Source organism: Monodelphis domestica, chromosome 2 (genome assembly GCF_027887165.1).
Source record: "Monodelphis domestica isolate mMonDom1 chromosome 2, mMonDom1.pri, whole genome shotgun sequence".
NCBI lineage: Eukaryota > Metazoa > Chordata > Mammalia > Didelphimorphia > Didelphidae > Monodelphis > Monodelphis domestica.
Window position 1 is genome coordinate 455,393,725 of NC_077228.1, and position 22,461 is coordinate 455,416,185.

General features: G+C 36.3%; 2 protein-coding genes across 6 annotated transcripts in view; one reads left to right on the forward strand and one right to left on the reverse strand.

Moving 5' to 3' along the window:
• Positions 1 to 20,304, reverse strand: part of PHF10 (PHD finger protein 10) — a 32,293-nt gene extending 11,989 nt beyond the window's left edge. Inside the window, exons 1-6 of one of the 5 annotated variants that reach the window (XM_056819063.1) lie at positions 20,128 to 20,264; positions 17,651 to 17,854; positions 13,754 to 13,874; positions 12,916 to 13,022; positions 3,162 to 3,292; positions 1,116 to 1,199 (exon numbers count right to left, since the gene is read on the reverse strand). In XM_056819063.1, coding sequence (XP_056675041.1) covers positions 1,116 to 1,199; positions 3,162 to 3,292; positions 12,916 to 13,022; positions 13,754 to 13,771 — 340 coding nt within the window. In that variant the 5' untranslated portion in view covers positions 13,772 to 13,874; positions 17,651 to 17,854; positions 20,128 to 20,264. Of the gene's footprint in view, positions 1 to 1,115; positions 1,200 to 3,161; positions 3,293 to 12,915; positions 13,023 to 13,753; positions 13,875 to 17,650; positions 17,855 to 20,127 lie in introns of all 5 variants that reach the window. The other 4 variants (XM_007484925.2, XM_007484923.3, XM_007484922.3 and 1 more) reach the window with 4 other exon arrangements.
• A 571-nt stretch (positions 20,305 to 20,875) lies between these two features.
• The window catches only part of ERMARD (ER membrane associated RNA degradation), a 108,670-nt gene continuing 107,084 nt past the window's right edge, over positions 20,876 to 22,461 (forward strand). Inside the window, exon 1 of the mRNA XM_016429024.2 lies at positions 20,876 to 21,028. The gene's annotated coding sequence lies outside the window, so the exon portion shown is untranslated. The remainder of the gene's footprint in view (positions 21,029 to 22,461) is intronic.

A 22,461-nucleotide genomic window follows, 5' to 3' on the forward strand; every position in this document is an offset into this window, starting at 1 on the left:
TGACATCTCAGGGTCACTTCTTCACCACAATTAGGTATTAGAAAAAGACTGATAGAGGAAAACTGCATCCATTTACTTACTAATTATTTGTAGGGGGAAAATTTACCTCTACTTTTTTTTTTCTTTAAACCCTCACCTTCTGTCTTGGTATCAATTCTAAAACAGAAGAGCTGCAAAGGGTAGGCAATTGGGGTTAAGTGACTTGCCCTGGGTCACACAGCTAAGGAAGTATCTGAATCCAAATCTGAACCCAGATCCTCCCTACTCTAAGCTCTATCCACTGTACTACCTAGCTGCCCCCTATATTTTCAATAATTATTTTGGATAAGAATTGCATAATTTTCACTGATTTTTAAATATGTTATGATTAAAATCCTGAAAATAGAATTGAGAAACATTTTTCACACAATTTTTTTCCTTATCCTGAAATGATTGCCAATTCAAATTAAAGTTTCACAAAATGGTATTCAGTGGAAATGAAAACAAATCCATAAAAGCCTTTTGTCATAGTATTGAAAAAGATTCTTGTGGATACATACTAAGAAATCTAACTACTAGAGAAAAAACATTTTAGAATATGAACCTAAAGAAAAGAAGCAAAAATCAAGGAGATGATCAAGAATCATCAAGAAAATAAGAGATGATTCCATAGAATTTACAAAATAATTGTACCCTATTTACCAGTCTAAAAAAATTAGGTATCTGAAATTGGTAAAATAGGAACCTGCTTTCAAAACATTAGAACAGATTTTGCAAATAGAATAAATGAGATGTTATTCAAAAAAATCAAAACACCAGTTAGTAGCTGCATAACTCCTCAATTTAAGAAAATTTTCATTTATTATATAATTTGTTTTCAAAGTTTTCCTTTACATTTCTAACAATAAATGATAATGAGATTTTACTTTAGAGCCTAGTTTTTTAACCCAGACATTAATTTATGCCTAATACATTAAGAAGACAAATATTATCCAAAGGGGAACAGGGGGTAGAGGGAATGAGCACTGACTTAAGTACCTAGTGTATGCCACATTGTATTAAGTATTTACAAGTATTATCTCAAAAATGCTTTGTAAATGCTGTCTATAAGCGCAATAATTAAAATCTTATATTACCTAGGGTGCATTGAGTTTCTGTGATGACATTTAACTCTCTAAGGTAGAGCTTCTCCTTGTGAGACAAATCTCGTCGCTCTAAATCTCCAGAAAAAAACAAAACCCTATTAAAAATTGTGAAGTTTTATGTATTTCATATATTGAATGCATATTAAAAGTACTTCCAAGAAAAAACTTTTTAAATGAATTAAATTTGTTTTTAAGAATTTGTTTTGAGATTTATGTAAGGAACCAATGACAATGAAATGAAATCATAGAATCTTAGAGTTTGGAAAGGTCTTTCAAAGGCCATTTGAGTCCAATCCATAACAAAAAATCCCTTTACAACTTCAAACAGGTGGTCATCCAATCTTCACTTAAAAAAAATTAATTAAACTTAATTTAAAAAAATTAATTAAATCCTAACCTTCCATCTTAGAAACAATACTGTGTATTGATTCTAAGGCAGTAAGGGCTAGGCAATGGGGGTTAAGTAACTTGCCCAGGGTTACACAGCTAAGAAGTGTTTGAGGCCATATTTGAACCTAGGACCTCCAGAACTTCCAGGACCAGGAATTTTTCCAGTCATAAATTGGCCTGTCTGTAATTTCTATTCCACTATTCCTAGGTATGCTCCTCTCTCAGGTAAACAAGTGTGATTCTCTTTCCTTGTGACAGACCTTCACATATTTGAAGACACCTATCATGTCTCTCCTATTCTTCTCTTCACTTGGTTAAAAATCCTTAGATCCTCCTAAGAAGAAACCTCCTAAGAAATGACCTCAAGAACCTTTATCCTAGCCATACTTTTTTGGATGCTTTCCAATGTCAATGCCAATTTTAAGACATGGAATTTAGAACTCCATAATAAACTCCAACACCAGGGGCAGAATACAATGGGGCCATCAATGCCAGTGGTTCCTTAAACCTATTTCTCATTAAAGCCAAAAATCAAATTTGCTTTTTTGGCTGCCACATCACATTCTTGATTCATATAGAGCTGGTACTCCACTAAAACCCTTCATTCTCAAAGTATGAAACCATCCCTTCCCTAACTTATACTTTTAAATTGTTTTTAAAAACTCAACTGTAGGACTTAAGATAATTAAAACAAATAGGGATATAGATCCAACCCAAAAGTTCTAGCAATGTGTTTTTTTTCTCCAAAGTATTTTTATTCTCAGTTTTATTTCATCTAGAAATTTGATAAATGTATCTTCCTTGCTTTTATCCAAGTCATGGCAAAAATGTTAAATAGATCATGTGGGCTGTCTACTATAAACTTCTTTCCTAGCTGATATCAAACCACTTAAAGATCATTTTTTGGATTAAACATTTTATCAATTTCTAATCTACCTAAATGTACCATTCTTAGCCCATCACAAGAAGAAACTACCAATTAATCTGTTAAAATGTAATTAAATTATATCTACAACAATCCACTGGTTTACCAGTTTAGTAACTCAGTCAAAATATCCAAGTCATTGATAAAAATGCTTAACCAAACAATCAAGGAAAGATCTCTGGGAATCTTCCTCTGGAGATCTATCTATGTATACATATATCAATCCATTAGTGTCCACTCTTTTAGACCAGTTAGTTGTACAAATTTGAAATCACAATTAAAATTTAAAACAAAAAATTATCTTACTGTAAGAAAGTATAATGGATAACTGCATAAAGTGTTCAATTATTTTAGTTTTTTTTTTCCCAAGTTAGAACTGTCTTATATTGTCAACCTAATTCCATGCAGGCAGTAGTATTGGCATGAGTAGTCTAAAACATTATTAAAATGTCTGGATATAGAATGTTTATAATTTTTTTTGACTTGTTTTCTTTATTAGGTTTTACTTTACAATTTCTCAGGACATACAAACTGATGGTGGAGGGAAATAATCCTAGATGATTGCTGGCAGCAATGATCAGAAATGGTTAGCCAGCAGGAAATTTAAAATTTATTGTGACTAATCCATACATGGATAATCATGAATTGACAACATAAGACAAAAAATAGATATTTGTTACATATAAGATTTGCTCTCTTAAATAAACTAGGATCCTAAGTACCTGGATATTTGCGTTTAAAGGAAGTCACACCCAAGTATTCACTGACTTGTTCCTGAAGCATATAGTATTCTCCTGTTTCATCAGGTGGCCATTTGTATTCTATGAGATTTTCTGCTGGAAAGTAGCTAAAGCTAAGCACAGATATATTAAATGAAAAAAAAAATTAATTTTAAAATTACAAACTCTTTATTATTTTAGTAATACTTTTGAAATACTAAACATTTCTTTTTCCCCATTACATATAAAAACTATTAACATTGTTTTTTTTTATTTTGAATTCCAGTCTCTTTTTCTAATCTTTCTTTCCCCCTACTCTCTCTCCTTTACAGTCTCACTGAGATGTTAAATAATCTGATAAAGATTTTACATATACAATCATATAAAATATTTTCCCATCATTTTATGGAAGAAATCTCAAATAACAAAAAGAAAAAGAAATATAGTATGTTTCAGTCTGCATTCAGACTCTAACAGTTCAGAGGGCAGATAGCATTTTTCATCATAAGTCTCTGGGATGATCTTGGATCACTGCACATCTGACAATAAGGTCATTCACAGTTGTTCATCAAGAAATATTTTTGACACTATGTACTATGTTCTGTTTCAGCTCACTTCATTTTGCATCAGTTCATATAACTTTTTTCCAGATTTTTCTGAAATAATCCTACTTGTCATTTCTTATAGCACAATAGTATTCCCTCATTATCATATACCACAACTTTTTCAGCCATTCCTCAATTGATGGACAACCTCTCAAATTCCAATTCTTTGCTACCACAAAAAAAAAGCTGTGATAAATATTTTTGTACAAATAGGTCCTTTCCCCTCCTTTATTGAGATACAAACCTAGTAATGAAATTGATGGATCAATGGGTATGTACAGCTTTAGAGTCCTTAGAGCACAGTTCTAAATTGCTTTCCAGACCAATTGTGTATTAGTGTCCCAATTTTCCTGCATCCCTTCCAGCATTTATCATTTTACTTTTCTGTCATATTAGCCAATATGATAGGTGTAAGGTGGTACACCTCCGAGTTGTTTTAATCTGCATTTCTCTAATCAAGAGTGATTTAGAGCATAAAATATTATTATTCATGAACTGAATTCTAAGTGCTATATTACATGTATAAATTTGCTTGGCTTCCAATGTATGAGAATAAATGAAAAAGGAGGCAAATGTTTAAAACAATATAACCATCACATCTTAGATTTTCTGCAACAGATCCAATTTTAAGAAAATATATTTTGCAAAAAGAAAATCATTGTCTCAATTTTTGGTCATGAAAATATGTTCACTGTATTGATTTGTACACACACAAACATACACATGATAGTTTCCCTCTCACACAAACACACACACATGAAGTCAGATGTATTTTTTCGGCAAAACCATCTCAGAGAAAAATTCATAATAGTAATTTCATAGCTCTTACTATGTGCCAAATTGTGCTAATTTACAAATATTATCTCATTTAATCCCCATAGCCACCTGAGAGTTGTGCTATTATCCCCATTTTAAAGTTGAAGAAATTGAAGCAAACAGAGACTTGTCAGAAAGCAGAACTAGTGTCTGAGGACAAATTTGAACTCAGGTCATCCTGACTCCAGGACTCTATCCATTGTGCCACCTCGCTGCCAAATTAGTCTCATTGGCTCCATTCTTTATGTCTGACTTCATATCCAATGTCAAAGCTACGTCAAGTTCAACACCTAAGAAAGCACTCAGTTTTCCCTTCATCCCGTCAGGAAAGAAAAATTTAGCAATTAATGAGAACAGTTGTGCTGACATTCTGTTTCACCAAATCCAGAAGTCAAGAATGACAAATTTAAAATTACTAGTCTTATCAGTAAAAATCTGGAACAGATGAAGGAGGAATAATGTGGTTTTCAGGATTTGTGCAAATTCTATTTTTAGGCTTATTCATTAGCTTGTGGGAAAGAAGTTCAACACTTTCTTAAAACCTGCATCAGTTCTGCCTTGTAGAGAGAGTATATAGTCATATAGAAATAGGGTGAGAATGAACATTCATTTAACACACAATTACTGAATATTAACTACACATACAGTATTCACTATATTCCATAAGAGACCCAAATAGGCAAAAGTTTCCTGTCTCTCTAGGAAATCAATAAAATTTTTTATAGAAATGAGATATAATCTATAAGTGAAATGGGACTTAAGGTTAATAATATATGTAGATATGTGTACATGCACATATACAAACTATATTATATATTTATATATGCACACTTTCATACAAAATTATATTATATATGTTTATTTATACTTATATAATATACATATCTATGTAATTCACATATGGATTTTATATATTTAAAAGTAGCTACATATACCCTATTTCACTCATATAGGGGACTCTCAGGATGAAAACTTTCAGTAATACAGATTAACAACTCAGCTGTAACTTAATGCCCAGAATTCAAATCTGGCCTCAGATGCTTCCTAGCTATGTGATCCTGGGCAAGTGACATAACCCCAACTGGCTATCCCTTATAGCTCTGTTGGCTTGGAACTGATACTTAGTATCTAAGAGAAAAAGTAAGGGTTTTTTTTTTTTTAAGCTGCCCAGAAGCACTGAAAAATTAAATGACTTACTTGCTAATGGTCATACAACTATAATATAAAGAAAATATTTGAACCCAAGTCCTCCTGATTCCAAGATATGTCCTCAATACTATGTCATGATATATATAAAATGTGCATAATTATATAAAATATAAAAATGTTATGTGTGCACACACAATACACTACAAACCTCCTACAACCAATGACTCTCCCCTCAAAGCATTTTTTTGTGGGCTGGGCTATAAATTTATTCCAAAGTCATTGCCATCGTTCAAAATGCTTGGGTATTCTTTGAAATTACTTTTGAAAGCCAGCTCAGAAACCAAAGAAAGTCTCATACATTATACTTTGGCCAAAAATGTGACTACTCAACTTGACTGGTCACTTTTGTCACTTGTAACTTGAAATGTCTGAGCATTTCAAAAAATCAAATGTCCCTTCAAAGAATGAAGGTTTGTCATCAAAAGATTTGCAATTCAAAAGTATGTGCCATGGACTTTAAAGGCCATTTCATACCTTATGCATGATATAATTAAAGCACAATTAATGGTACAACTTAATTTGCATAATTTATTCCAGTTCAATAAGCATATAATATGAAGAAAGTACTTTGCTAGGTGCTTGGGATATAGAAATTTAAAAATGACGAGGCTCTGCCCTCTGCCTAGATATATATGTATGAATATGCCTAAAAATAAAATAGAAGATAAAGTGTGATAAAGGTAAAGGGGAGATCCAAATTGTTCTAAGGACATTTGAAGAGAGAAAGAACACTGTCAACAGGTGGGAGTTGGGTGGGAGGAGTGAAAATAAAATAGTGATCAGGAAAGGTTGAGTTCTGAAAGAACAAAATGATTTTAATAGGTTGAGATATACAGGAAATATATTCTAAGCATGAAAAAGTGTTTATAAATTTATAGAAAAATATAGAACAAGATTGGGACCAGGCTACCTGGGTCATAGCATATATCAAGTGTACTGTCAAATTCATCTAGGGAAAAGAGGCTGAATTCAAAGTATAGAGAGCTTTGGATGCTATGATAAAGAGTATTTATTATGGTTTATAGGCAATGGCAAGCCACTAAATGTTTCTGAACCAGAGAATTATAGGAAGTTTTTTGATCTGGTAAAGAAAAAGATTTGAGCCAGGAATATCAAGTAAGAAATATTATAAGAGTCAAGATGGTGAAATACATGCAGTAACTCAGCTAAACCCTCTCAATGTTATCCTCCAAATGAATTTAAATAACTCAGGAAAATTTTGGAGTAAAAGAGTCAACAAAAAGTCAGAAGGAGACATTTGTTCACTCTAAGACAACTTAGGAGGTCCATAGGAGAGGTCTGTGACACTGGAGGGCCAGCCTTGGATATGGCTACAACAATGGCAATATTAGCACCAGATGTCTCAGCCCAGATGGTAAGGCCATTGGACAACTGGTCAGAAAGAGATTTCAGGGGATCCTTTGCTGGCAGAGGGTACAGCTGACAATGAGTAACAACTCTATTGCCCATAAACATTTCTGGGTCTCAGTTCCAGCATGAAGAGGTATATTTATAGTCAGTCACAAGAGATCAGGGGCCTGGTAGCAGTCAGAGGACAAAGAGGAAGATTAGCTGTAGGATAGGAGGGGACCTGGTCATAGCTCCAGAGATAAAAGAAACACTAACACACAATACGGGTTTCAGGGGAGCAGGGGCCTTTTCTAGATAAAGACCAGAGCAAAGACTAAGAGAGCAATGACCACACCTCTCTCAGGATCATACTACTTAGGAAGCACCAAATATTTATAGACCCCATAAAACTAGCTCTGAAAACAGCAAAATCAAAAAGCTTGAAGTTTAGCACAGTGTTTCCTCACCCCCAACGTGACCAAAGTTCAACTTCAACATAAAGGTCATAATCAAGAAATGAAAAAAATGAACAAACAAAAAAGTACTTGACTATACAGTACTATGGCTGGGAAGACCAAGACATAAACATAGATAACAGCAACATGAAAAAAGTTATAAGCAAAACCTCAAATGAAATTCTAATTGGGTCCAAGTCCAACAAGAATTCCTGGAAGACTTAAAGAGAAAAGAGCGATAGAGTAACAATTGTGAAAAGAAATTAGAGTAATGTAAGAAAACTTAATTTTGAAATAAATTGAGAATGAAAAGAGAATTAACAGCATGGTAAAAAAAAAAAGCACAAAAATAGAGAAGAAAATAACTTAAAAACCAGAATTAGCCTAATACCAAGAGGAACAAAAATTCACTGAGAGAGCCACAATCAGGATCACACCAGATTTAGTAGCTTCCACCTTAGAGAAGTAAAGGGTTTAGAATAGGATATTCTAAGAGGCAAAGAAGCAAAGATTACAACCAATAACAACCTACCCAGAAACACTGAGTATAATCCTTCAGGGGAAAATAGAGATATTTAATGAAATAGAAGGCTTTCAAGCATTCCTGATGAAAAGACCAAAGCTAAATAGAAATTCTGACATTAAAACACAAGACTCATGAGAAGCATAAAAACATAAACAGGAAAGCATAAACAAGGGATTCATTAAAGCTAAACTACTTACATTCCTATATGGGAAGATAATACATGTAATTCTTAAGAACTTTAACATTACTAAAGAAGTTAGAAAGAGTCTACATACATGGAGGACATAAGTTTGAGTTGATCATTTTAGGATGATCTCAAAAAATAAAAAATAAAAGTGATGAGAAAGAGGAATATACTGGAAGAAGGGAGAAGAGAAGACTGAATTGGGGAATTTTTCTCACAGAAATCTATCTAGTCCAACAGGGAAATAGAAAGGCAAGAGAATAAAAGATATGGGAATGGGATTGGTAAAAAGGAAGCAGTAATCAGAAGCAAAATAGACTTCTGAGGAGGGACAAGATAAAAAGAGAGAATGATAAACAGAAGAAAATAGGACAGAGGGAAATACTATAATTATAACTGTAAATGTGAATGAGCTCACCTATAAAATGAAAGTGGATAGCAAAATGAATTAGAAATCAGAATTCAATTATGTTGTTTATAAGAGATATATTTTAAAAAACATACACAGAGTTCAAATAAAGCACTGGAGAAGAATTTATTATGCTTTAGTTAAAGTAAAAAAAGGGGCTGGGGTTAGCAATCATGACCTCAATCAAAAGCAAAAAGAGGTCTAATTAGAAGAGATAATCAGGAACAATATATTTTGGTAAAAGGTACCACTGACAATGAAGTAATACAAAAAAATTTTACAGCAAATTTTTCTGACAAAAGCCTCTTTTCTCAAATATATAGGGAGTTGAATCAAATTTATAACATAAATGTTATTTCTCAACTGATAAATTGTCAAGGGATATAAACAGCCAGTTTTCTGAAGAAGAAATCTAAGCTATCTATAGTTCTATGGAAAAATGCTCTTGATTAGAAAAATGCAAATTACAACAACTCTGAAGTACCATCTCAAATCTATGAGAAATGACAAATGCTAGAGGGGATGGAGGAAAATATAATAGTAAACTATTAGTGGAGGTAGAGACTGATCTAATCATTCTGGAGAACAATTTAGAACTATGCCCAAAGAGCTCTAAAACTGAGCATACCTTTTGATTCAGCAATACCACTACTACATCTGTATCCCAAAGAGATAAAAAAAAAAGGGAAAAGGACCTATATGTAAAAAAATATTTTTGAGTGCCAAGAATTAGAAATTGAAGGGATACTCATCAATTGGGGAATGGCTAAATAAGCTGTGGCATATGATTGTGAAAGAGTACTATTATGCTATAAGAAATGATTGGCAGGGGGGGGGTGGTTTCAGAAAAAACATGGAAAGATCTATATGAACTGATGCCAAGTGAAACAAGAAGAACCAGGAGATCATTGACTATGGTAACAGCAATGTCGTAATGATGATTAACTGTGAAAAACCTGCCTATTTTGATCAATACAATGATCTAAGATACTTCCAAAGGGCTCATGATAGAAAGAGGTGGAAGGGAGAGAACTTGGGACTCAAAATTTAAAAGATAGAATCTTAAAAAATAATTTTCTTAAAAAAGAAACATTATAATGGCCAAGACTAGACTCAGAAAAAAATTGAGAAAACGCACTTCCCTCTTCATTGTAGGAGGTGGGAAGATGACATGTGTAGAATATTGCATGCTATAAGCTATTAGAAGAATCTAATGTCTTGGTTAGTTTTGCTAAATTGCTTTTATTTTCCCTCTTACTTTTTTCCTTTGTTACAAGAGAAAGCTTATTGGGTAAGGCAGTGAGTAGAGATGATATACTTGCAAATGAATGTTACATAAAAACAAAGCAAACTAACAAAAATAGAAACTTCTTAACGATTGTTCAGGTAAGAGATGATGACGACCTGCACTAGAGTGGTAGCTGTGAAGATGGGAAAGAGGAATGTCTATAAGAAAATATGATTTGGAATTGACAGGATATAATTGGAATAGGCATAGGGTGGAAAAGAAAATAGGATTACTACAAGGTTACAAATCTTGTTGATTGGAAGAATAATCATACTACCAAAAGAAAAAACTGAATAGTATTGTGTAAAATGTACAAATGAATGCTGGGGGCAGATAGGTGGCTCAGTGAATAAAAAGTCAGGTCTAGAGATGGGTTCAGATCTGCTATTGGATGATTCCTAGCTGTGTGACCCTGGGCAAGTTACTTATCCCCAGCTGCCTAGCCCTTACTGTTCCTCTGCCTTGGAACAAATACTTATTATCAAGTCTAAGACAGAAGGAACGAGTTTAAAAAAACAAAACAAAACAAATGCAAAAAAACCCCAAACAAACAAGGGAAACAATCACTGTGCAAATGTTCTAGTCTAGAGATAATATAAAAATACTTTGCAAAAATGAATAATTTTGTAGCAGGGTGAAAAATTTTTTATTTTTCATAACTAGAATGAATTTGGCATAAATTTATAAGTGTTATATGTGTAAATTTGGATATCATGATAATCTCTTTTTGAGATGTCAACTTTGTAGTATAACTACTTTCTTCATAATGAAATCTTATTTGAGGCCCAGTTAATAAACCAGTGAAACCCACTTCATCTTTCAGAAGTCTTTACACTTTAAGTTCAATCAAACCAGTCTCCTTACAGTCTTCTTATTCCTGCCCTATTCATATCAGTTTCTGGACTATGAATCACAACAGGAGAGTTGCAGAGAACCTAAAAGGTAATGACATTTAGCTCCTTCATTCTACAAATGAGGAAACTTGATCTATTGAAAGGTAAGGGGACTTGCCCATGGTCACACAATTAGCGTCTAAGGTAGGATATGAACCAAGATCTCCTTGATTCCAAGTTCAATGCCCTATTCATTATACCAGACTGCTTCAATCAATGGATCTGGGTTAGGATTCTGGCTCTGGCACTACTTACAAATATGTGACCTTGGTTAAGTCACTTCAATTCTTCATTATTAACTTACAAAATGAGGTTAGACTCAATGACCTTTAAGAGTCTAGCTTTCAGCCCATGATTTTTAAGGGTCTAGCTTTTAATCTATTATCTTAAAATCCTTTCTTGAAAGTCCTTACATTTCACTAAGTTATGTCCCTTCACCTTCAATTCAACAAGAGCCTATTCTTTTAAGAAGCTTTTCATATTTAACTTCATTCCACAATAACAATATTCATTCAATAAGAAAGAGATTTTGATGACACTGGAAACACAAGGACAAAAATGAATTAGTTAATGCTCTCAAGAATCTTATATTTTAGTGGCAGGGTAAGCCAGCAATAACATGCACACATAAGACAATAAAAATTAATTTTAGGGGAAGGCAGGTACTAACTGGGAGAATCAGGAAAGGTCACAAATAAGAGGAATCATTTGTACTGAGCCTTGAAAGAAGACAGAGAGTCTCAAGAAGTAAAAAGAATGCATTCCAGGCATGGGTGCAGTGTGCAAAATACAGGTTAAAGGAAAGAAGTCAGTTTGGTCAGAATGTTGAAGGCATGAGGTAGAGAATGTGATGAGTTTGAAGGACAGGTGGAGGAGTCAATGAAAGATTTCAAAAGCCAGAAAGGTATTTATATTTTATCTTAGGGATAGGGAACCTATGAAACTTCTTGAACAGGGGAGTGACAGGGTAGGCTTCTGCTTTATGAATCTCAATTTGGTATTGTAGTAAGAGATTTCTAGCAGGGCATAACATGGCAAGCTGACAGCATGAGACCCTGCAGACCAACATTCCACTCAGAACTCCCTGTTATGCCCTGCTATAAATCCCTTTCTACAGTATCTGTTTAGAAGACGAATTGGTCATGGTCAGACTGTAGGCAAAGGGAATTAAGAAGCCACTATGATAGTCTAAGTGAGACTGCATCCTGACTAATACAAATGTTAAACAGAACTTTCTCAGGGGTTATCACTGATTATCAACTCTTTTAAAGTTGAATTTATATGGTCCGAAATCTAAAACACGTAAGGATAGAAGATAAATGATAAAATTACAAAGTGTGTAACTCTCTCGAACTATAAGTTATAACCAACTTAACACATTACAGTGTGACCTCAATCAACTCATTTTACTTCTCTCTGTGAGACCTAGGCCAAAATAAGAGAAACAGAATTACAATCACAGAATCTCTGAATTAGAGGGGTCTAAAGCAGCTATGTAGTCTAAGTAGCACCTGGTCAAGAATTCCATTTACAACACTCCCCACCAAATGATTAGGCAGCCTTTAGTTGAAGATCTTAAATGAAGGGAAACTACTGGATTGTTAAGATTTTTCCTTATGCTAAAAGCTTAAATCTTTCTGAAACCTAGATTCAATGGCCTAAGTTCTATTTTATAGGTCTAAGCCTACTATACTATCTACATGAGAGTCCTTCAAATGTTTTAAGACAACCATGATGATATATATTAAATTTCCATCTGAATAAGAAAAAGTATCATTAAATTGATTTAAAAAAAGCTAAAAGGCATTTCAGGAGAAAGAACAGATGAGGAAGGGCAGTATTCAGCTCACTATAGGTATTTAATAAATATTTACAGAATAGTATATATGTGCAAAGGATAGTAAAGAGAGCAACCAAACTAAAAGCACAGGTATTATAAAGACTATGCAGAAAGATTAATGCAGAAGTATAGAAAAACATAAAACACCATCAAAATATCATTATATAATAAAATATCAATACCCAAGGTCCTGACTTGAAGTTTCACAACTCCGAGAGCTGTCTCCTGAGCCCATTCGCCTCCTTTTGGATGGCTGGGTGCCATCATTGGAATTTTCTTCAGTATCATCCTATAATTTAAGATTTAAGAAAGGGAAAAGAGTAAACAAGGGACTTTAGAACTCATTTTCTCTTTTGTCTGGTAATTGCCCACCCCAGACTTGGGTTACCTCCTAACTTTTGAAAATCAATAGTTCTTCAGCAGGGTTACCATAGGTAACTGATTTCCTGGCCAGTGAATCCTGATGTATATGTATGTATATATATGTACATATAATACACACACATAAATAATTCCCGTTATAGATTTTCTTCAGTGAATGGGTCTCTTTGCATAATTTTTTAGCATAGATGGAGGAAACTGAGTCCAAAGTGAACAAAGGAGAGTAAGCAAGTTTTGGACTCTCAAGTCTAAACTGGGAAGAGTATATGCACTTCTCTCCCTAATATTTCAAAGTTTAAATTTTTTTGATCATTCTTTTATGTTATTTGTCTCTTCCTCCCCATTAGGATGCTATCTAATCAATTTGGTTAAATGTCTCATATTCTTATATGTCCCGTTCTGCATAAGAGTCATTAGATTATGTTGTATCTAGCTTTAGGGCTGTAAACTTCAGGAAGAAGAGAATCATGTTTTATTTAATCTTCTTATCTCCTTCAGTACCTAACAATATGAATGTAGTATAGTACCCTAGGACCTATCAATGGTTTAATAAATGTTAAAGCACTTAGAAAATGTCAGGTAAATTAAACTTTGCTGAGCTGAAAAGATGAGTGGCAAAATAATTTCTACAAGCATTACCTTCTTGTTCACCAACATGAATACCAGGTTATAAATAATTCATGGAATATTAATAATCTTCTGAACAATGGGTTCCCTCATTATAAGCAGGATGCTGGGAACTGGCACATTAAGAGGGGCTCTAAGAATGGTAAAGGAAAGAAATCTTCCTTAGGAAGAACTAGAACAAACCATAAAAATAAATATACATAGTACATATTTATATACAATATACATCTACAAAGCTATATTCCTATTGAGCTCAAGGTACTAACAGGATTTGAGATCAGATGAAAATCTCATATGTCACTTCTGGGATACTGTGAAATGTCTAATAAACAGTTTGTGGTATAGAATTTGCAGCTCAGGAGAAAAAAGACTAGTGTTGCAAATCTGAGAGCCACCCACATATGGATGTCTAAACTCACTGGCACTCAAGGTCACCAATGAGAGAATAAGAAATGATCCAGACTAGAGTGTAGGAGGTAACAGTGATCCTGATCCTGATCTAGCAAATGAATAGAGATAGGGTGGTCAGATAGGTAGGAGAAAAAGGAAAAAATGTTCAACTTATTCTGAAAGTTTGGCCATCAAGTTTATTGTATTAAAGAAAAACATGGTAGGCATGCCATATTTGGAGGAGGGATTGGAAAAGGCAGAGACTTGCAGCAGAGAAAAGAATTAGAAAGTCCAAATCAGGGGTGATGAGGACGAACTAGGGTGATGCCCATGTGAGGAAACAGAAAGGGAACAATAGATGTTACATTTTGGTAGTAGAACCTACCAGAATTTATCAGATTTAGCAACTGATTAGATATGAAGAGAGAAAAATCAAGGATAAATATAATGTGAATCTGGTACCTGGAAGGATGCTAATGGCCTTCAGCAGAAATGGTAAGTTCAAAAGAGGGGTGAATTTGGAGGGAAAGAAAATGAGTCCTTTTTTTTGGACATACTAAATTTGAGGGGCAGCAGCTTGATGACTGGTACCAGTCATCAAGCTGCTGCCCCTCAAATTAAATGTTTTAAATAAAAATGTTTTAAAAAGACCTCTGAAAGGACTGAATTAGAAATCTGCATTTAAGTGTTGCAGTTAATCCCAGATTTTAGATACTATATGCTACTGGAGACCACACAAGGTTGAACTTAAGCATATAAAACCATACACTGAGTAAACTTGTTTTCATCTGCTCGAAACTTAGTGAATGAAAGGGAATGCCCCCCTCCCCAAGAGGAAGGCTTTGTATCTGTGTTTCAGCCTCAAAAGACCATCACTTCATTAATGTAGGTTCTTTATTGCTGAATATCACAACCACTTCATGCTTTAATGTATAGTCTTCATGAGTTGCTTATGATCAAAATAATTCATCAACTAGTGGCTAAACTTCCCATGATAGGCCTCTAAAAATTTAAGTAGGTAGCTTCCTGAATGACACATGGACATAAAATTTGTAGTCTGAACTAGACTTGAAAGGTTTTCTAAACTAATATGTTGCCAAGGATTGTAGACATTAGAAGAAAGGATCATTGATGTGCCACAATAAAGCAACAAGAAGAACTTTGGTAGAAATTCTTAGGTAATAATAAATGAGTTGAGTAGCAAAATATATATCTATATTTCTTTTTAAGTAACCTTATCTGTGTGTCCTTTAAAGAAGTCTTTCTATGATGCCTTACAGTAACTCCAGGTTCCAAAAAGCCATGCCATTAGAACTTGGCAGGATCTACCCGGGAAGTGACACCCACTGCAATGGATCACCCGAAGGCTGAGTGATAAGCAGTCACTTTAATAAAAACATAATCAGTGATTGGTAGGTAAAAGTCCTACAAGAAGATTCCATTAGACCTCATAAGTCTCCTGCTTACTCCATAGACAAGTCTTTATATAATCCTTACCAAATGGGCTCATAGCTAAGTTTGAAAGCATTCCACCTGGATATAAAGTTAATTCAAACTGACCTGATCTGTTTCAGGGCTCCTGGCTTATAACAGCACTGGTTAGTAGCATAAATTCAGAAGGTTAATTCAAGCTGCTATGAATCTACTAGCTTTATGGCCTATAATTAGATTTTAGATCAAAGACCTGACAACATGACAGTATTGGATAAACTAATCATATTCATGTTGACTTCAGTATAAATGGAAAAGACAAAGAAACAAAATGGAAGAACAGGTCACAGGTAAAACAAATATACAAAGGACTTTGCAGAATTGAATTCATCGAGATAAAGCCAAAAGAAAACATTTCATAGGACCCTTGATCCCCTTGTTTTGCAAAAGTGTGTGTGAGCAAACAGACCACCAGGAAGACAATCTCAACCTATGTGCCAACATGAGTTAAAGGATGAAGGAGACAAATTCTACTAAGAACTTGATAAACTCCAAATTAAGAAAACATTCCATGACACCTGTTTATTCAGAACAAAAGTAAATAGGTCAGAGAAAAAGTATTGAAAAATATAGATTACAGAACTATAAAGAGGCCAAAGACATACAAATATATGAAATGAAACTTGATAAACTTTTTTTATAGGCAACTGATCTATGCATGCACTGAAAGTATCTTTGATGAAAATGTGATAAGGGTAAAAAGGTAGACTTTCAAAGATTGTCTTCCTCATCCATCTCTTTGGTCACAAACCTGACATATATACAAAATCTAGCTATGCCTTATTTTTAAAAAGCTTTTAATATAGTATAAAAATGCAACTTTAAAGGCTCTCCTCAAAGTATCTTTCATGTATAAGTAAATAACACTATAGATGGGAGTACTAAAATAATTCTCTTAGATGATCTTTGAGATTTATAGCAAAGGGTATATGAAAATACATATGCTTATCTAAGATGTTTGTCAGTGTCACTGAACAAGTCTTGTGCACAGACCAAGAAACAGATTTGTTATCAATTCCAAAGTCCTCTTCAAACCAATCCTTTGAGGTACTATAGAAAAATTACCACCATTTTATAGATGAGAAAACCAAGGTTCAAATGAAATGCCCATGGTTATATAGCTAGTGATAATCCAAAATTTTAGTCAAATCTCTTGACTACAGAACCTGAGCTGCACCACCATTCATCTTTAGCAGAGTTCAGTCATATGAATGTACTGCCTAGACTATGCTATGTAGATGAAAATTGTAAGGAGTCAATGTATCAAAACACATATCTTGTTCTGGAATTGCTTTGGAACAATTAGCTGGCACTAGAAATGAGGAAGAGGTCAGAGCAGTTTGGGAAAACTGAAAAGAGCAGTTTGGGAAAACTGAAATAGTGCTTTTAAAAAAAGTTTTTATTGATTTATTTTTACAACTAATTTTCCCACTGAATCCCTCATTCTTATCCTGCCAGAGCACTCTCTCTTAAAGGGAAAAACGAGAGTTCAACAAAACCAACCAATAAACGAAGACAGATTGCATAGTAGGTAGAATATTGGACCTAGTCAGAAAGAAAAGAGTTCAAATATGATCTCAGAAATTTACTGTGAGACCCTTGGCAAGTCATAACATCTGTTTTAATTTCCCTAACTGTAAAACTGAGATAATAGCAGCTAAATCCCAGGGTTACTGTGAGGGTCAAATGAGAAAACCTACATTCAGCTCTCCTCATTTCCCACCCAGCTACACTACTTTGAGATTTCTCTGGCTTCTTCACCAGACCTCCACCTCTGTTCCTTCTCTAGCATCCTTTCAGCTTTCTTTTGTGTGTTGTTTTAAATTGTAAGCTCCTTAAAGGCAGGGACTATTTTTCCTTTTTTTTTTGTATTTGTATAAAGTTTTTAATAGGGTTTAACACAGTGCCTGGCACATTAGCTTTAATAATACATTTTGATCAACTATTGCAAAATTTAAAGTGTTATACGTTGGTTATAAGTAGAATCAATATATTAAAAAACTCTGACTCATATGTGGTATTCCATACCCGTTGTCTCATATCATTCCAAAGAAGCTGAGTGCAGTATCTTCTTATAGATGAGCACGTTTTCATTTATCACAAAGTACTTGCTGCCATAGTGGATGGCACTATCTACTAACCACCTATCTTCATCTGTTTGTTAGTTGTGCTGAACTTTTTTCCCCTTTATTTTAAAAGATGGCTTTCTGGGAAGGAGTAGGACTGCAGGACCTAGTGGGAAAAGTAGTTGATGTAAAAACAAACTATATCAACAAAAACTTATTTTAAAAATAAAACACTTCAGTTTTTCAAATGATTAGGTCTGATCTCTCCTAGCAGCTCTTTAACATCATTCATTACTCTCCTAGTGATGCTATGCAGCTGAAATTCATGAAATACTATAATGCTAGAAAAATAAAAATTAGAAGCAAATCAAAAGGCAAAGGAGATCTTGGTGGTGGTTGAGGTTAGCTACAGAATTAACATGTACAAATGCTATAAAAGATATAAAATTTATAAAAATTATAAAACTAAAAAAGGTTACAATACAGAGATACAGAGAAAATCAGGAGTAATAGTAAACCTTTGTACTCCTGAGATCTAAGAAGGGTCAGGGGAAGTGCATTAGGAATGTCAAGGGGTTCTGTGATCTGCATCAAGTGAAGGGAATAGCCATGCCAGTGAAATCATGGCTCCAAAATTAAGAATTCCAATTAGAAAAAAACATATTCCAAATCCACAGTGGTTACAGAATACCATCTTAATCTGAGATAGCTTACTTATTAGCTCATAGTTATTTACAGGTTGTCTCCCATTAGAATGTGAACTCAAGAGAATATGGTCTCTGTTTCTGCTCTTCTTTGTATCCTCAGCACCAAGCTTGAAATACAGTGTGCTTTTTCACTGACTACTATATTTCAACTTGTTTACTAGATCTCAAAATAATTTGCTTTAACAGTGTCATAACTTGGAAGCCACAAATTTTTTTAACTTCTAAGATTATATATGCTCATTTGTGTATTTTCTGTTCTTTCATTTAATTAAAAACATTAAAATTCTTATGCTGTCCATAGTTCCTCCCCTTTCAAAATAGTTTGTTTTTAGAAAAATTCTTTTGAAGAAAAAAGTATATAAAACCATAAATATTAAAATTCTCCTGAGGTTTTATGATAATTTTTTATATTATCTTAAGCTTGTACTTTAATTTCTGATGACAGCCTAGACTACTTTTCCAAGGTTGGCATTTTCTTTTTAGTCTACTTAAAAAAAAAAAATTCTAGATCTGCTAAGAGTCCAAATAGAACAAGTCTAATCCCTTTTCTTTTCTTTTTTAAATCCATACCTTCCCTCTTAGAATCAATGCCGAGTATTGGTTCCAAGGCAGAAGAGTGGTTAAGGGCTAGGCAATGAGGGTTAAGTGACTTGCACAGGGTCACACAACTAGGAAGTGTCTGAGGGATAATTTGAATCTAGAACCTCCTGTCTCTGGGCTTGACTCTCAATCCACTGAGCCACCACACTGTCCCTAATTCCTCTTTCAAAAACCCAAAAAGGTTCCTTCATAAACAGTTTGGCTACAGAATGAGAGGCTTCCTAAATGAAAAAGGACTGGAATTTGGTTCTTTTCCTATTGTATTAATTTATACAGTAAACCAATACATTTGTACATTTAATAAACAGCTTAAAATAATCATGAATATTACTTCAATACTCCAATGGATTTGTGATTTCATCCATATGGTCACTCTAAAAATATAACGAGTTAGAAAAACTTTCCACTTTACAGTTCTTGTTGCATTATCCAGGAGCTTCAAAACTCTTTAACATGATCTTAAGATTCAAGTTAATATTCACAACCTGAGCAAAACCGACAAACAAAAAAGGGAAAGAAAAAAAAAGCCCATAACAAAAAAATCATTTCTAGGCAACAATCTGAACTGTTGACAATATCTCGAGGGCCTCAAGGTTTTCCTAAATTATACTTAAAAGACCAGAGAAACCAGTCTGGGGAGCCAGAATAAAATAAGTACGATCAGAGATCGGGAAGACTTTGTTTTTAGGGTTTGGGGGAATGATTAAGTGCCCCAGGGCCTTTCTGAGAACACTTTGAGAAGGGGGGGCAGTTTAAAATCACTCAGTAAACGACCCATAAGGGAAGAAGGGAAGGACGAGTCCCGTCTTCTAAACCCTGAGGACGCTGAAGCCTAAAGTGGCCTCGCTCTCCTCTTCCGTGTTTTTCAGTTTCCAGTCGCTGACAGCTTGGGGCCGGACTTTTTATTTAGAGGTTTGACTGGCACATGCTAAACAACTTCCACTAGCTTCTGGCCCTAACTCGAAACTGCAGGAAACCTCCCAGGACCCTGCTGCCTGCACCTGTTTCCAAGGTACCCCGACAGGAGTTGGCATCCCCCGGGATTGGGGGGCCGCCGTTGGTGGCACCCCAAAGCAGGACGAGCCTGGGGACCCGACAGGCCGGAGGCTTCCCCACTCTTGGCTCCGCTCACCTTCGGGGACTGGGCTCCGGGCGTAGCCGGGTCGCTGTCGCACAGCCGCGGGGAGAGCACAGCCCCGGGGGTGGCGGCCGCCGCCGCCGCCATCAGCCCGAGCCCGATCCCCCCGCGCCGCCGGCGCCGCCGTCGCCGCCGCCTCGTCCTGGCCGCTGCCGCTGCCGCCGCGCGGAGAGGCCGCCGCGGCGTCCGCTCCCCCGGCCCCGCCCCCTCCCCTGCCCCCTCCGCCCGCCCGCCGCCGCCGCCGCCGCCGCCGGGCGGCCGGCCCCGGCCCGAGCCCCGGCCAGCGCCGCCGCCGCGCGTCCCCCGGCCCGGCGCGGCCGCGGCCACCGTCACCGCCACGGTCGCCGCCAGAGCTGCTGCTCCCGCCGCTACCGACTCCTCAATTCTAGCCGCCGCTCCCGAAGCTCCTGCTGCCGCCGCTGCCGCTGCAGCCGCCCGGAGAGCAGGGGCGCCGGAGAGGAATGGAGGAGATCGCGGCTCAGCCCCCTCCTCACGTCACCCCCTTCCCCTCCCACCGTGGCCCGGCTCCCCCGCCCCCTTCCCCATCGCTCTGCCGATTCCGCCGGGCCCGCTCCCCCCTCGCCTCGGTTTCCCCACCCCTCCCCCCCAGCCGCCTTCCGCAGCCCCGGCTTCGGCGGCCCCGCCCCCCTCTGTTCTCCGCTCCCGCCGCCGCTGCAGCTGGGCTGCTGTGCGCATTGGCTGCTGCCCCCGCCCCGCCTTTGTGTAGTGCGCATCCAGGGGCTGAGGTGCAGGGCTCCCGCCCCCCGCTCCATCTTTAACCCTGCCCTCCCCCGCACGGGGCTTCGGGCTTTTATATCTACTGGGTTCTGCGGGTCTAACAGGCTGCCTTTGTCATCTTTGCAGTTTTGTTCACCGGAAAACATCCCAAGAAAAGGTTTGCAGGCTTCGCCATGACACAGAAAGCGCTCAAATGCTCTCTCTAGGACAGTATACAGGACTCTGTACGAGGGGAACCCTAGAAACCATTAGGGGTGCAAAAAATGGTTTTTTGGACCGACTAACATTTACAACCCGAGGGTTCCTAAGTGGAACCACGCTCAGTCACCCCAGTGACCTATCCCAATCGGAGGTGATTGAGCTGTACGTACTTACAAATGTACATCCATACATCTCTGTACACAGACACACATAGGAGAGATTGGGAGAGATAGCCCAATAGATAGGTAGTTACATATATATATATATATATATGTATATACCACACGCACACACACATAGACTGGGAGTGTGTGTATCTAATCACTCCAGAGATTAGATCAGATAGAAATAGGTATCTCTATATCCACTCTGGGGTGATAGGAGCCTTGAAAGCCCAATTGCCCCAACATTTCATTGACAGATAAAGGTAGTTCTCTAGTTACATCTACATATTTATATCTATATCCACATAGGTCTAATAACACTAGGGTGATTGGATTTTCATATATATTTTTCCTATCTATATTAATATATAAATCAGCACTGGAATGGTAAGAGCCAAGTATGGAGATGAGAGATTGACTACTGATTGATAATTTCTTTGCTTAGCTCTTTCCATCTGTTTCCCCTCTCTAGATTTATGGCCACACTACCTTCTTCAATTAAACTTTAGCCTTGTCCATTACCTCTAGCTCCCTGCTTTTTTAATTTTGTTTCTTCCACCTCCCAGCATTCCAGCTTTTTCAGACATAAACTCCAATGACCTGAAATAACTGAATTCCTATGCACATTCATTGGACTAATAATGTTTATTCTGTGCCTTTTATTGAAATGAGTAATTGTTTATTGAAATAAGGAATTTGAGATGTGCACAAATAACTTTACAAACTAAAATGAGAGAAATGTACTAAATTTCAAAATGCTGTTAGTTGTGAAGGGCCACTTTTTGGCTTTTTTGACGGTTGTGAAGGGACATTTGGCTTGGAAGAAGGATCAGGGAAGTTAAATGATGGAATGGGTCTTTAAAGGTAAGGAGGAAATGGACAATTGGAGGTGGAGGAGAAAGTCATTGAATGTGGAAGGAAAGGAGAAGAGATATGGAAGCAGACAAACAGGGATCCCATTCAAGAAACAGTTTGTCTGGAGAAGGATTTCTCTCCAATTTGGCTAATTTTAGGTTCAGGAAGGAGAGCAGTAGCTAAGACTGGAAAGGCATATTGTGGTCAAATTTCTGGAAGCCTTGAATGCTGGGGAGCTATTTGATGCCTTCCTGGGTTTTACTTGTTTTTCTTTTGGCATCAGCTTCCTATTACCAGCCTTCTGGCCTTCTCAGACATACATATTTTAAAAGTTCATAGGGGAATTTCAGAGGTGGAAGTGTGATACTGT